The sequence below is a fragment of the Talpa europaea genome (genome assembly GCF_964194135.1).
Source record: "Talpa europaea genome assembly, chromosome: 1".
Classification (NCBI taxonomy): domain Eukaryota; kingdom Metazoa; phylum Chordata; class Mammalia; order Eulipotyphla; family Talpidae; genus Talpa; species Talpa europaea.
The window spans coordinates 5079778-5094098 of NC_140073.1; the positions used below are offsets into that span (position 1 = coordinate 5079778).

Here is a 14321-nt window from a genome sequence, read left to right on the forward strand (position 1 = left end):
TCTGGCCCAGCCAGGTTCCTGGTTGGCACAAAGCCAGTGACAGCGGACGAACATGCCCAGCTTGGTGCGTGTTTGGAGAGGGTGTGGGTCTTCCAGGTGGGTGTGAGCTTGGGAGTGGGCCGTGGCAGCTGGTGAGCCGAACGAGGGCAGTGAGAGGGGCCTCAGAAGGCCTCATGGCCACCCGTGAGCTGCAGGAAGAGGTCCTCATCCAGTTCCTCCCCGCGGGCCTTCTCTCGTGTGGACAGGAAGATGTAGCCCCCGATGTACTCGTGCACGATGCGGCAGCTGGCAGACACACAGCTGAAGGCCACGTTGATGTGCTCGTCGAACTCGATGGCCACCTGCAGGGAGGGCAGTGGGAGGGCTGTGGGTGGGTGGAGGGGGGTGGGTCTGCCCAGCCCCGCCACGACTCTGCACCCACCTGCCGGATGTCCCAGTTGACGTTCCACTGGCGCATGTTGCTGAAGCGCCATGTCTTGACCACGTCACCCACGGCCACATCTATGCGGATCAGTCGGTTATTGGCGATGCCCAGGATCTCGTCCTTCCTGCTGCCCTTGAACCTGGTCCCCAGGGGGAGAGAGTGTGAGCGAGGACTTCACCCTGCGTGGTCTGGATCCCACCCAGATGGCGCGACCAAGCTCTCGGGCACAGGCTGTATGAACACGCCCTCTGGGTTCTCTGGGTCTCCGGCCCCTCGCCTGGAAAACGGGTGTTGTGACCTCATCATTATCCTGGCACTGAGCAGCACAGGCAAATAGTCCATGGCTTTAAATTACTTTTTTGGTGTCATTGTTGTCTTGCTTATGTCTTTGCGGGTTTTGAAAGATTCAAAAGGAGGCACTTGCTGTCACAGCAAACAGAGTGTGCCCCTGCCCTTACCTGACCTCTGTCTCTTGTGTTTGTTGTGGGGGTGCAGGATAAGGGGAGCACAGGGTGCCCTCAGTGAGGGCTATACTCGAACAGGAAGAGGATTTCAGGTGCCGCCCACCCAGCAGCAGGTGACGGCAGAGCCGTGCTGGGGCGAGCTCATACCTGACTGTGACATAGGAGATGCCGAAGTCGGGCAGGGACTGCCAGGCCTGGATGAAGCGCAGCTGGGCCTCGGACAGCGAGAGTTGGGCCACGTTCTGGTGGGCTTCCAGGATCCGAGGGGTAAGCTGCAAGACCACACTCTTGAGGGGTTGCCCGAGTCTCTGAGGCCCCCTCGCACCCCTATCCAGGGCTGGGGCTGGGGGAGGGGAGAGGCCACCAGAATGCGCCCTCTCAGCACTCAGCAAACGTGAGCCCGGCTGGGCCTGCAGCGGACACGGGCGGCTGCACCGTGGGTGGGTCCTCACCCCAGCTCACCCAGCCTCAGGGTAGTGGGTGGGAGAGGGACCAAGTGAGCCTGTGGCTTTCCAGAAGGCTGTGGAGGCCCAGGGGCCAAGGGCAGCTAAACACAGCAGTCCCCACTCCCTCCAGTACCTGCTTGGCCTTAAACTTTCGCTGGAAGCGGGGGGCAACAAGACCATAGGGGTTGAGGCCCTCACTGGAGGCGTCGGGGTGGGAGTGGTTGCCCGAGCCCCCACCGCCTGCCCGCTGCAGGCTCAGGAAGGCCAGGATGGCCTGCACCTCGCTGGTGTAGCTGCTGTCCGCCATGGTGCGGCCCTTGGAGGCCAGTCGGCAGCCGGCCATCCAGCGGGCATACTGTTGCTCCTGGGGAGGGGCAGGGAGAGGGTGTGAGGGGCCAGCCAGGCCCCAGTTCAGGCCCCAGGTTCTGTCCTGGCCCAGGCCAGCCCCACTCACATCCTGGCACCGCAGGTAGATCTCACTCATGCCCTCAGGGGAGGGCACCAGGAGTTTGATGCAGAACTTCTGGCCTGAGACATTGACATCGGGGACTACCTCGCAGCCTGGAGGAAGAAGAAAGGGTGGGCTCGGAGGCCGGGGAGTGGCAGCTTTGCCTCAGGGAACCGTGGGCAGGGGCCGCCTTGCACAGCTGCCTCAGACCCAGGGCATCTTCCTTCGTCCCCAGGAGGAAAGAGGTGAGTGTTCACCTGCCTAGCCCCATCCCTGTCCTGGCCAGGCCGCCCTCACTCACCCTTGAGGTTGAGCTGCTGAATGGGGTCCCCCAGGGCCTCATCCTGGCTCTTGTAGTAGGACAGGGTGGTCTCCTTGAACACCACCCAGTGCTGGCGGTACCCCTTCAGGGTCAGCTTCCGGGGCCTGATGGGGGTCGGGAGGTTTGTGAGGGCCACCTCCTGAATCCCGCCCACCCCCACGCTGGGCGCAAACTCACCGGAAGATGCGGAGGTTGTCCCTGAGTTCCGGGATGGTGGTGAGGCTGTCCTGGGGAGGAGAGGAGTCAGGGGAGGCCTGGGCCCTGCACTCGGCCCTGCCCCGACTCCTGACCTGCGTCCCTGCTCACCAGCACATCTGTGGGTGCTGACCCCTCCAGCTTCACCTCCAGGTTGCTCAGGGCTGCGTCCAGGTCGTCCAGCCCGGGATCGGTGCTGGCCGGCTCGCCCACCTCTCCACTCTGGGACAGCTTGTTGACGTGGTACTAGGTGGGACACGGGGCCAGGGAGAGCTGAGCGGGTGGCTCCCTCGCCCAACAGTGCCCTGAACTGGGCAGTGAGGCCCTCCCTGCCCCCAGCCTGGCCCACGCCCAGCCGCCCAGGGCCCAGGCACCTGCAGGGCAGCGAACACCATCATCTCTTCCTCCGTGCAGTCGATCTCCTCCAGCAGCAGGTCCCACCGAGCCTGCTCGTACAGCTGGGTCAGCCGCACTGGGTCTGTCTGGAGTGTGGGAGGAGGAGGCCTGCGGGGTCAGGTGCCATGCACCCGGGATCCCGCTGCCCTGCCCGGCACTGTGGGTGCTCCTTAGTGATCCCACAAGGGCGGCAGATCCAACCCCACCTTACAGCCGGCCACGCCATATAGCCCACACAGGCAAGAGGCACCTTTTCCCCATCAACCTTTGTTGGCTGAACAGGTGTTGGCCATGCGCGCTGCCGAGGGCACTGGGGCAGAGAGGGGGTTGGGGGGGGGGACTCTGCAAACCGATCAATAAGTGATTCCAGGGGTCTTAAAGCTCTAATGGAAATGACTTCTGTGCGGCAGCTCACTCCTGCCCCTTGGCAAGGACGCCACAAGCTTGCTGGCGAGGAGAGAGAATGGAACTGGGGAGCAAGGATTTGCCCTACATCAGGAGGAGGTGGCAGGCTGCACCGAGACCTGAGGATAACAGATACTAGAGGGCAGGAGGAGCATCCCTGAGAGAAGGGGTGCACAAAGAGTATCCCAGGCACCCCAGATACGAAGCCTAGCTCCCTCTGAAACCCACCAAAACTGACAACAAAGGCACAAAACCCAGCAAACCCACAAAGGACAGAGGGGACTGCAGCAGGTGAGAAGTTCTGGAAGATGGAAGCAAAACCATGACGAGGCGGATCTTGCGCCTTTTCCCTCTCTTGTTCTCTGGTAAAGGCACCAAAACATTTTGAAAAGAGGCAGAAAGCAAACAGCAAGAACAAAGACCCGGGCCTCCCCGGTGGCCCAGCGGGTTGAGCGCCACGCTGTGAAGCTGTCCACAGCCTCCGCGGTGCTGGTTCGATCCCGGCCGGCCAGGGAGAGTCACCACATGGTGAGCAGACCTCTCCTGTCTCGCCCTGCTCCCCTCAGCAGTGTACTTTGGTCAATCTGCCTGTTCTATTCCCCACTCTGTCTCTGGTGAATCCTCTCACTCCCCACACCTCTGGCCTGTCACCCAGCTCTTGTATGCATAAATAAATAAATCTTTAAATATATATATCTATCAATGGGATTATATTAATTTAGGAGCTTCTGTTAAAATAAATCATCAGGAGAATGAAAAGGCAAAGGACAGAGTAAGAAAACATATTCACAATATATTCATCTGACAAAGGACTCAGACACAGAATATATAAAGAACTCCTATAAATCAATATGCAAAAGATGAACAACTCAATATAAAAATCAGCAAAAAACGTGAACAGAAACTTTACATATCAATAGCCATATGATAAGGGGTTCCACTTTATTAACCATCAGGGAAATGCAAATTAGAGTCACATCAAAAAGTATATCTCGGGTTGTCTGGGGTTGGATGTGGGAGGAAGAATGACTGCAAATGGGCTATAGAGAACTTTCTGGGGTGATGGAAATGTTCTAAAACTGGATTGTGGTAACGGTGGCACAACTGTATAAATTTACTAAAAATAAATCACAATTGGTGATTTTTATGGCATGGAAGTTAGACCTCAATAAAGCAGTTTAAAAAACCAAATAAACAAAAAAAGTATGAGAGACAATTATATATCTACCAAAATGGCTACCATGCAAAAGATAGGAAGTGCCAAGTGCAGGTGAAATTTAGGAAAAACTGAAACTCTCTCACACTGCTGATGAGGGTGTAAATTGGTTAAGCATGTTGGGAAGCTCTTTAATAGTAATCTACTACAGTTCAACCAATGCTGACCCTGCCAGCCAATAATTCCACCTCTGAGTGCAGCAATGTGTACCCAATCTGGGAATTGCATGTTGCCCATCAACAGTAGAACAGAAAATTATTTGTGATATATTGACACAATTGAATGGCACACACCAATAACAAAGAATAAAATACATCTATATGCAAGGTGGACATATCATACAAACATCACGCTGAGTGGAAGAAGCCAGACACGAAAGAGTAAAGACTGGGATCTCATTTATGTAAACTTCAGACACAGGCAAAATGAATCTGTGGCATTAGAGGTAACATTAACGGTTGCCACCTGGGGTACCTGGGGTATCTGGAAGGGGGACTTCTGGGGCTGGTAAAATTCTGTTGCTCTATGTCTTGGTTACATTTGTGCATTTTTCTAAATGTGTGTTATATTAAATATCTCTTATAACTTAAAGATACATGGCAGAAGGCCTCCCCTGGTGGCACAGCGGTTGAGCGCTGGGCTGCGAAGTTGCCGGCAGCCTCTGCAGCACCAGTTCGATCCCCGGCAGTAGGCAAGGGTCCAACATGGCGCGCAGACCTCTCCAGCTGCACCTACTGCTCCCCTCAGCAGTGTACTTTGGTCCTTCTGCCTGTTCTGCTCCCCGCTCTGGCTCTGGTGAATTCTCTCACCCTCCCGCTCTTCTGATTGTACCCAGTGGTTATATAAATAAATAAATAAATCTTTAAAAAAAAAAAGATACATGGCAGAAATTTAAAATTCTATAGATCATTTGAAAGATAAGGAACTCTACAGAAAAAAAGGGCAAAATTAGAAACAAGACACATATCTTTTTTCCTTTGAAGAATTAATTAGTTTCTCAGAACTAAAAGACCCAGGTTTCTGATTTGAAAGTGCAATATACAATCAGTGAAGAAAGAACCATACTAGGGCATACTGATAGATATTAGAATACTAAGAGATAAGGAGAATATTCTGAATGTTTTGGGTGCCCCCTCCTCAAAGAAAAATAGAAGGGTCACCTGGGGAAGCATTGAAAATACAAATAGCATCAGACTCCTCAATAGCAACACCAGAAACTGAAAGACAATGGGAAGGTGGCTTAGAAATTTGGCAGGAAACTCTCTCCAGAGTGGAATTCTATACCTAGCCAAGCTGTCACACAGCAAGGGTAGAACAATGTCCTTTCAGACAATCAGGATTTCAACTGTTTCTATCTCACATGTCCTCATAGGGGAAGCTAATGGATTATATGCCACATTGAAATGAGGGAATCATTTAGAAAAGAAAAACAAAGGAGGCAAAACTGAAATTACCAAGAAACAGTGCCGAGAAAGCCAAGGACAGCAGTCATCCAGTGCGTCTGCAGTGCTGCTGTTCCACAGTCTTAAAATGGAAATAACACTGACGGATACCCTGCATGATTTTCCCTTTTGAGAGTGTTGTGGTTTGTTTGCAGTTTTGGAGGGGTGTGATCACTGTGAAAGATGCCCCCTGGACAACCACAGACAGTGTCTAGATAGTCTTTGGGGTCTCTCTTTTAATGTGGGCAAAGACAGATAATTAGTAGAAAAATAAGTAAATAAAAATTTGACAATTGTGGACTCAAGGAAAAAATCTGACCGAGAAAGGAAGTATCTTTACTCTGTGGGCTAGCTAAGCACACTATTTATGTGTGTTACTATTTACAGCCATGATCATGTTGTTTTAACCAAAAACCATAACTTGGTTGGAAAGACACCAAGAAATGTGTGGTGGGGAAGGGAGGGTAAGGCAGTTAAATCTTCATCATTCAAACAAAGACCATAGATAATGTGTGAAATGGAAGAATCAAGGAATAGCAACATATAAGCATATCACAGAGAAGTAAACACCAGAATAAAAGGCTCCAGACCCCAATCTCTAGGGATCTAGGCTCCCAGGTCCAGTCTGGGAGAAGAGGTGGGCAGGGTACTGCTTTGCTGTGTTTATTATTACAAATCTCCTTGGACTATCTACTCTTTAAGCCATCTTTATTGCACTAGAAATATAAATTAAAAAATAAAGAGGATGCCAAAGATCAGATATTTTGTAGATATTAGGCAACAGACTATATAGGATAGCCATCCCTGAGAGAAGGGAAAAAAGGTGACCCTTAAAATTGCCCCAACTTACTGCGTGGAGCATTTCCTGGCTGCTGACTAAAAGAGGACCCCCAAAAAGAGTCCAGCATATTCCCAAAGTTGAGGAGAATTGGGAGAGTTGAGAACTGGGAGAGTCCGAGTCAGTGAGAATTCACAGGACAGAGATCTGGAGTGGAGGGAGCTACATGAAGAGAGAGAGACTGGAGACCAGCAGAGGGCTCCTCATGAGCAGGTGTAAACTTACCAGAGTTCACCTATGACTGGGAACAGCTCACCATCCCCACAGCCAGATTAGAGAAATCTCCATGTGGTGCCTCTGCCACAGTAATCAGAAGGCCATTGCCACAGGAATGGGGTAAACTAGCCCTATATTAGAGGACAGGCTTGTCCTCATTGGTTCATTAAGGTTCAGAGCATGCCATGCAAGGTCAAACTGTATCCAAGGATCTTAACTTCACCCCAAATATGGTTTAAAAATATATTTATATTTTTAAAGATTTATTTGTTTATTTATACAAGCACTGGGTACAGTCAGAAGCGCGGCAGGGTGAGAGAATTCACCAGAGCCAGAGCAGAGAGCAGAACAGGCAGACTGACGAAGTACACTGCTGAGGGGAGCAGCGGGCACGGCAGGAGAGGTCTGTCACGCCATGTGGGACCCTTGCCTGCGGCCAGGGATCGAACCGGCACTGCAGAGGCTGCGGGCAGCTTCCAGGCCAGCACTCAACTGCTGCGCCATCAGGGGAGGCCCAGTTTAAAAATATTTAAATGACTGCAAAGCAATAACAAATAATAAAATTTGTAGGTCTGGCATCAACAAAGAAATGACCAGTCGTGAAAACAAATAGAAAAATACAATATATGGGGCCTGCCAGGTGGCACAAGGGATTAAGCACCGTACTATGAAGCAATCCGCAGCCTCTGCAGCACGAGTTCAATCCCCGGCTGGCCAGGGAGCAACCTACATGGCGAGGCAGACCTCTCCTGTCTCACCCACTGCTCCCCTCAGCAGTGTTTTTCAGTCAGTCTGCCTCTTCTGTTCCCCACTCTGTCTCTGGTGAATCCTCTCAGCCCGTGCATCTCTGGCCTGTACCCGAGCTCTTGGATGCATAAATAAATAAATATTTTTTTAAAAAAGAAAAATACAATATATGAGGAGGTGATAAAGAATCAGTAGAATTAGATCCAGAAATGACACAGTAGAAGAAACACTCAAAGTAGTTGACAAAAACTGAAAAGGTAGAGGAAAGCATGAGTATGTTAAGGAGAAATATGGAAAATATTTAAAAGGTCAAAATTGAACTTTAAGATGCGGGATTAACAGCTGATGAGACATGGCAGAAGAAAAGATTAGAAACTTGAAGCTATAACAATAGAGCTACCCAGAATGAAAGTCATGAAAAATAAGACTGAAAACAAAACCAAAAACAAATAAATCCAGGACCTCAGTGAACTATGGGTTGATTTTAAGTTTCTAATAGTTACGTCATCAGAACCCTGTGAAAGTGGGGGAGCACAAAAAATCTGAAAAAGGGGCCTCCCTGGTGATGCAAGGGGATAACTCTCAGACTATGAAGCGATCTGCAGCCACTGTAACATGAGTTTGATCCCCAGTCAGGGAGCTGACCCACACGGTGCAGCAGGCCTCTCCTGTCTCACTCGTTGCTCCCCTCAGCAGTGTATTTCAGTCAATCTGTCTGTTCTGCTCCCCACTTTGTCTCTGGTGAATCCTCTCACCCTTGTACCTCTGGCTTATACCCATTTTTGTATGCATAAATAAATTTTTAAAGAAAACATACTTTGTGAATATTTAAAAAAAAGGCCAAAATTGTCCAAATTTGCAAACTGTAAACTTAGATTCCAGAAGCTCAGTGAACACCAGGCATGAGAAATCTGAAGCAAACCAAGGTCCATGATGATCAAATTGTTCAGAACCAGCAATAACAAGAAAGCAGTCAGAAAACGAGGCACAAGACGTCCAGCTGGGCAAGGCAGAGAACAGATATGGCTGCCACAGCAGGGCAGTAGAGGCCAAGGCCATGAAGCAACATCTTTAAGGGACTGCAAGAAAAAACCCCCAGCCAAGAACTCCACACCCAGTAAAAATTCCTTTCAAAATCAATGGTAAAATGATGACCTCTGCAGTCACACCAAAGTTGAAGAAATTCATCCCCAGTAGATCAACTCATCAAAAATGTGAAAGGAAGTTCTTCAGGCAGACAGAAAAAGATCCTAGCCAGCAACCCGAGTCTACAAATCGGGGAGTTAAGAGGGTGAATTCAGTACAGAGAGAAAATCCTGGCTGAGAAGTTACTGTTGGGGAAATCCCAGCAGAGGCACGGAGTCTACGGCCTCTATAGAGTATTTGTCACAAACTGTCTGTGAGTCTGTAGCCATCTCAAAACAAAAAGTTTCATAGAAAATAATTGGTTCAAGTAAAAATAACAGTGCCAGCAACTCAACTAGACTATTCTGGGATCCGCCCAAGACAAAGGAAAAGTCTCTGTCCACTCAAAAGCTGTGGTTATAGCAGCACCACTCATAGGAGCCTACGAGGGGGCTGACCACACGCCGGGTGGCTGACGATGGAGCAATAAAATGTGGCGCATCCTCACGGTGGGACATTCCCCGGCAAGGAACGAGGCACAGACGCATGCAGCAAGGAAGCCGCTAGGAGTGGCTCTTCCTCTGAGGCCCAGAACAGGCAGAGCCAGGCAGATCAGAGGCTGCCTGGGGCTGCGGGGAGAGCCGGGCACCACGTGGGCAGGGCTGGCAAACAGGTGTGGATGGACAAACGAACAGATGGACAGACCCCTACCGGGCCCTGACATCCCCAGACCTGTGCACCCTAGGTCCCCCGTGGCTCAGACCCCCTTCTCGCCGGTGGCCCACCTTGGGGTCCAGGTCGAAGAAGCTGTAGTACTTGAAGCGCAGCCAGAGCGTGTCCCCCGCCTTGACGTCCTGCTGCATGAGGCAGCGGGAGGAGTCCAGCCACCTGTCAGCACAGGCGGGGACAGGGCTGAGCCGGGCGCGGTGGCTGGGTGGGGGCCGGCAGGGGGCACGGGGGCCACACACATAGGAAAGGCCTGGGGACGGGAGGTGTGGATTTGGGGTAAGCAGAACACAGGAGTGTAGGCCCCGAACCGGGGGAGCCCGGGCTCAAGGGGACGTGGGCCTGGCAGGCAGCTCACCTGCTGTGGAGCTGGGTCTTGTCCGACAGGCAGCTGGGCCGGGGCAGGCGCTGGAGCAGGAGGGGGTCGGGCGGGGGCTGTGGGCGGCTCAGCATGTGGTAACAGGCCTCGGTTTGGGCGCTGTCTGAGAAGTGGGCCGGCATCCCCCGGTACAGCACAGGGGCCACACCTAGAGGGCAGACCGGGGTCAGGCCTGCCTGGCCCCCAGCCCCAGGCCTCATGGGCCTGGCCCCTGTGCTCAAAACAGTTGGGGTGCAGGGGGTGGGAGACCCCCAGGAGATCAGACATCCCCCTGGCCTCTCTGCCTGAGCAGCGGGGTGATGGAGGGAGGGTGGAGGAAGCAGGGTTGGGGACACCGCCCACAGGAGAGGCTCACCCATCGCCCATCAGCTTCTGCTCACCCCCAGCCAGGACGACCTTGGTCAAGTCGTACACCTCCTCCTGCGGCTCCTTCTCCTTCTTCTTTTTCTCCTTCTTCTCAGGAGCCCGGAGCAAAGACAGCTCCTCAGGGTGCCGGATACCTGCAGGGAGCCAGGCCTCAGCATGGCTGGTGGGGCGGGGGTGGGGGGGGCTGCTGAGACCTCCCGCTCCACCGACGGGCACCTGGGGGCTGGTGCTACAGGCGGGTGGGGAGCAGGACAGAGGACAACGTGACCATAGTTGGGCTGTAACGGGGGGGGGGACCCCAGAGGGACCCTTGGGGGGCGCGGCCGGGACTCACTGAGGAGGCGGCAAATGGCAGCCACAGCCCGGAAGAGGGGCTGGGAGAAGCTGGCGCGGAGGCGCAGAGCTCGGTGATTGGGCAGCCGCAGGACCACAGGCCGGTGCTGGGGCCCAAAGAAGAGGCGGGCGTCAGCCAGGATGCCGTACTTGTCCAGGGTCCAGTGCGTCTGCAGTAGCCATTGTCTCTTTTGTTCCCACCAAATGGCGTGGTCTGACCAGTCCTGCTTACGATCTGGGGGCCGCAGGGAGGGGACGTGGGTGCCGTCAGCCTTAGAGTGCCGAGCCCTCCTCCCTTCCCTCTGCCCCCACTGCCAAGCACACCCCGGATCCCCAGGCCTGTGGGGGCTGCCGCCTCCCCTCACCCAACCCAGGGTCTAGGACCAGGGTCTTGGCCCAGCTTACCCTGGGCTCAGCCACCACATGGCCCCTCAGGGGAGCCCCTAATCTTTGCGCTCCCACCTCACATACTCCATAGTGTGTCCCCCTTGCTCCCCACTAACTGGCCTCTCTCTGGCAGGCCTGGGTGCTGAGGAGGTCACTATCTGCGTGACCTGGGCCTTAACCTTTCGGAGCCTCAGTCTCCTTGTTCTTAGGGGGTGAACAGCGGCCACCTGCCCCAGGTCCCCAGCGCTGCCCACTGTGTGGTGAGCAGCGGCCGGCTGGGACGTGCTGTGCGGCCAGACGGGGGGCACCCTGGCTCCTCCGTCTTCCTCCCTCCGAGGCTACTGATGGGCGCTGAGTGAGCCTCTCCTGTGGGCTGTGTCGCCAACTCTGCTTCCTCCACCCTCCCTCCATCACCCTGATGCTCAGGTGGAGAGGCCAGGGGGACGCCTGATCTCCTGGGGGTCTCCCACCCCCTGCACCCCAACTGTGTTCTAGGCTTCTCCTCTTGGCTCTTGGCTCTTTAGTTTACAACCAGAACATTCATGGCAAGAAAGTGTTGCGGTCCTGATGCTGTGAGTCTGGACGTGGCCTCTTCAGCTCCCCTGGCTGGAGCCTGCTGGGACTTGGTCTTCTCAGCACAGGCCGCGGGCACACTTGCCCTTCCTCAGCCGGTCAACCCTGCCGGCTGCAGGTCGACTTCCAAAGGTGGGGGTGCCGGGGAGCCTCCGCGCACGAGGTGGTGACATTCTCCTTGTCATCTCTTTTCTGAGGCCGAGAGTCCAGCGCCTGGCCTGCTTTTTGTCTGCCTTGGCCCCTCTCCTAGCCTGCCCCATCCTTTCCGTTTTCGCTTGGGGACCCTCATCTCCTTCCTGGGGTCTCACCTAGTCTACAGCTTCAGCTTCCTGCAGTGAGCCCCAAACACACCCACCCTGCCCCAAGTGCCAGGCCAGAAACCCACGAGCCACCAGCCAAGGGGACATGAGCACCAGCTTCATTCCTTCCAGAAACCCTTGTTCAGCAGGCGTGAGCTGCAAATGCTGGGACTCCTTGTCCTGGCCCCCCAAGGTGCCATAACGTGGGCAGCGTGTCCCTCCCTTCCCGCCGGTTTCTCCCCCTCATCTGACGCTGGGTGTCCTGGCTCCCAGGTCCCCTGCCAGCTTCGAGCAACTGGCATCCTTTTCACCTTTATCCACCACTTAAATCTATGTCAACCCACCTCCAAGACCAGCCTCTGCCATCGTCACTGGCACAAGTGACACTGTCCCCTCAGGCACCCCTGCCTCTGGTAGGGAGCCCTGGACCCCAGCCTCAGGGAGCTGCAGAAATGCAAAGCCAGGCCCGACTGTCTCCTGAAAGCCATCCACAAGCTGCAGTGCAGCCCAGGGCATCCCAAGGCCTGTGATCACAGCCCAGCCTCCTTTCTAATCCAGCTCTAGGTGTTTTCAGGCAATTGGAGGCCCCAGTTCAGAACCTCCCCCTCCACCGCTACATCTGGCCTAGCTTCTCCCTGCCCCCCCTCAGGGCGCATGTTAATCCTCTCAGGACTCCTACTGTGTGGCATCTCCTGGGGCATCTTGACCTGGGCTGGGTGCAGGGTCTGCTCGACTCCTTGCTTAGGCCTCCTGTGTTGCTCCTGGGTGAACCGGGTCTCCCCTGGGGGTACTGCGTCTTCACCCCTGCCCTGGCTGGGCCCAGGCCTGCCTGAGCCTCAGCCTGACGCCCAATCTCCTCAGGAACCCACTTCTGCTTTCATGTTCTCCTTGGGCCCAGCCTCCTGGAAGCTCCCCTCACTTCGGCCTTGTGGCTGGGCTGTCCTGGGCCTGTGCTTTCTGCAGCCGACTGGCCTCTCTCCTGGGCTACACGCGGGGGGTTGATTGGTCTCAGAAAGCCCACCCACCCCTCCACCCAGGAGGCCCATGACCCAAGCCCCTGACTGGGACTATCTCGGGCCTGCCTTCCGGCCCCGGGTATCAGGGTATGCCTGCTGCTCTCCCAGGAAGCGGCCGCCCCCACTCCCCAGGGCAGGGCCACGAGAGCCCCCGTGCTTTCTGGCCCTGCTTCTCCACGGCTGATACCACAGTCTGTTCTTGCTGTAACTTCCTGTGGGGGCAGGGCCCTCCCATCCTGAGCAAGCCTGTGGGCCTGTCACCAGCCTGCCCAGGGCTTCCGCCTGGGGGAGGGAACGAGGGTGCAGCCCCTCAGGAGCCCCCTCTGGTCTCCCCTCAGATCCCCAGAGTGCGACCTCTGTGTGGCCCACGCAAGCCTCTCCTGCCCCCGAAGAGGGTGCATGAGCTCCCGGGGACCTAGTAGGACCAGCTGGAGTGAGGAAGGAAGGGAAGGTGGCGAGGGAGGGGAAGTCTTTTTTGGAACCAAATGATTAAGCTGGTGCCTGAGTCACCCACACCATTATCTCGAGCAGCACAGCAGGGATGGCCCGGAAGTGCCCAGGGCCGTGGTGTGCTGTAACCACCCCATGAAGCTGAGGTCAGCAGTTGGGCCTGTGGGCACTCACTGATCTCCTCCACGATCTTCAAGAGCACCCCACCGATGTGTGACTCCCCGGTGACCCGGAGCGTGACCGACTGGGCCTCAGGGTCCTCCTCTCCCACAAATACCCTCAGCTCCCAGGACGAGTCGATGTAGTCCCCGGAGGCGGTCTTCATGCCCGCCATGGCTGCAGCGGCCTGCAGGGAGGGTGGAGAGAGTGCAGGCGGTCAGGGACTGATCTGGTAGGCTGCCGGGGTTAAGGCGAAGTGCCCCACGGAGCCTAGGACAGCCTGGTGGCCATGCCCAAGCCCGCAGGCCGACTTGTGCAGCAGCAAGACACAGGATGCCAAGTTGTTTCAGGCAAACCTCAAATGCTCTCAGCATTGCAAATGGTTGAGCTGAAAGCCCCTCAGAGCCCTTGTTGTCCAGCCCATTCCCATCTCACACTGGGGGAGCCTAAGACCCAGTAGAGTCAGAGGGGCTCCCTCAAGATCACCCTACTCCTTGCCAGGGCTGGCACAAACTCAGTCTGCTTTCCTGGCCCAGAGCTCACCCCCAAGTCCACACTGGCAGCCGCCCACCCTGGAAATGGATGTGAACCTGGCCCAGAAAGTAGCCCCAATCCCAGCCCAAGGCACATCCGCACCAGCTGAAGCCACTCCCGGCAGTGGGGTGTCCGCGCTGCGGCAGGGAGAGACGCTGGGCAGCGGGGCTGTGGAAGGCGAGGGGCACCCGTGGGCTGTCAGCCTCCGGCCCAGCCTACCTTGCTTGCTGGGGTTGCAGGTGGGGAGCTGGGGTGTCAGCCCCTCCTGGCTGCTCCTTAGACACCTGCACGGCCAGGCACCAGCCTCTCCTCCCCGCTCTCTTTGGTGCTTCCTTCAGAGGGCAGCCCTTGCGCTTTATCACGCGGGCTTAGCCCCACCCCAGGGTGGGTTGGCTGTGGGCAGGGCGCAAACTGC

At 55.3% G+C, this 14321-nt stretch overlaps 1 protein-coding gene across 1 annotated transcript; it reads right to left on the reverse strand.

Moving 5' to 3' along the window:
• Window positions 1–161: 161 nt before the first annotated feature.
• FERMT3 (FERM domain containing kindlin 3) lies at window positions 162–13566 on the reverse strand (the record flags this gene model as incomplete). The annotated part of the gene is made up of 14 exons (XM_084253185.1): window positions 13388–13566; window positions 10490–10723; window positions 10170–10289; window positions 9769–9937; window positions 9470–9572; window positions 2674–2781; window positions 2411–2545; window positions 2282–2331; window positions 2084–2208; window positions 1789–1895; window positions 1468–1698; window positions 1036–1160; window positions 422–563; window positions 162–341 (listed from the first exon to the last, which is right to left on the reverse strand). The coding sequence occupies exons 1-14, from the start codon at window positions 13545–13547 to the stop codon at window positions 162–164; spliced, it is 1989 nt and encodes a 662-aa protein (XP_084109311.1). The 5' UTR covers window positions 13548–13566.
• Window positions 13567–14321: the final 755 nt, after the last annotated feature.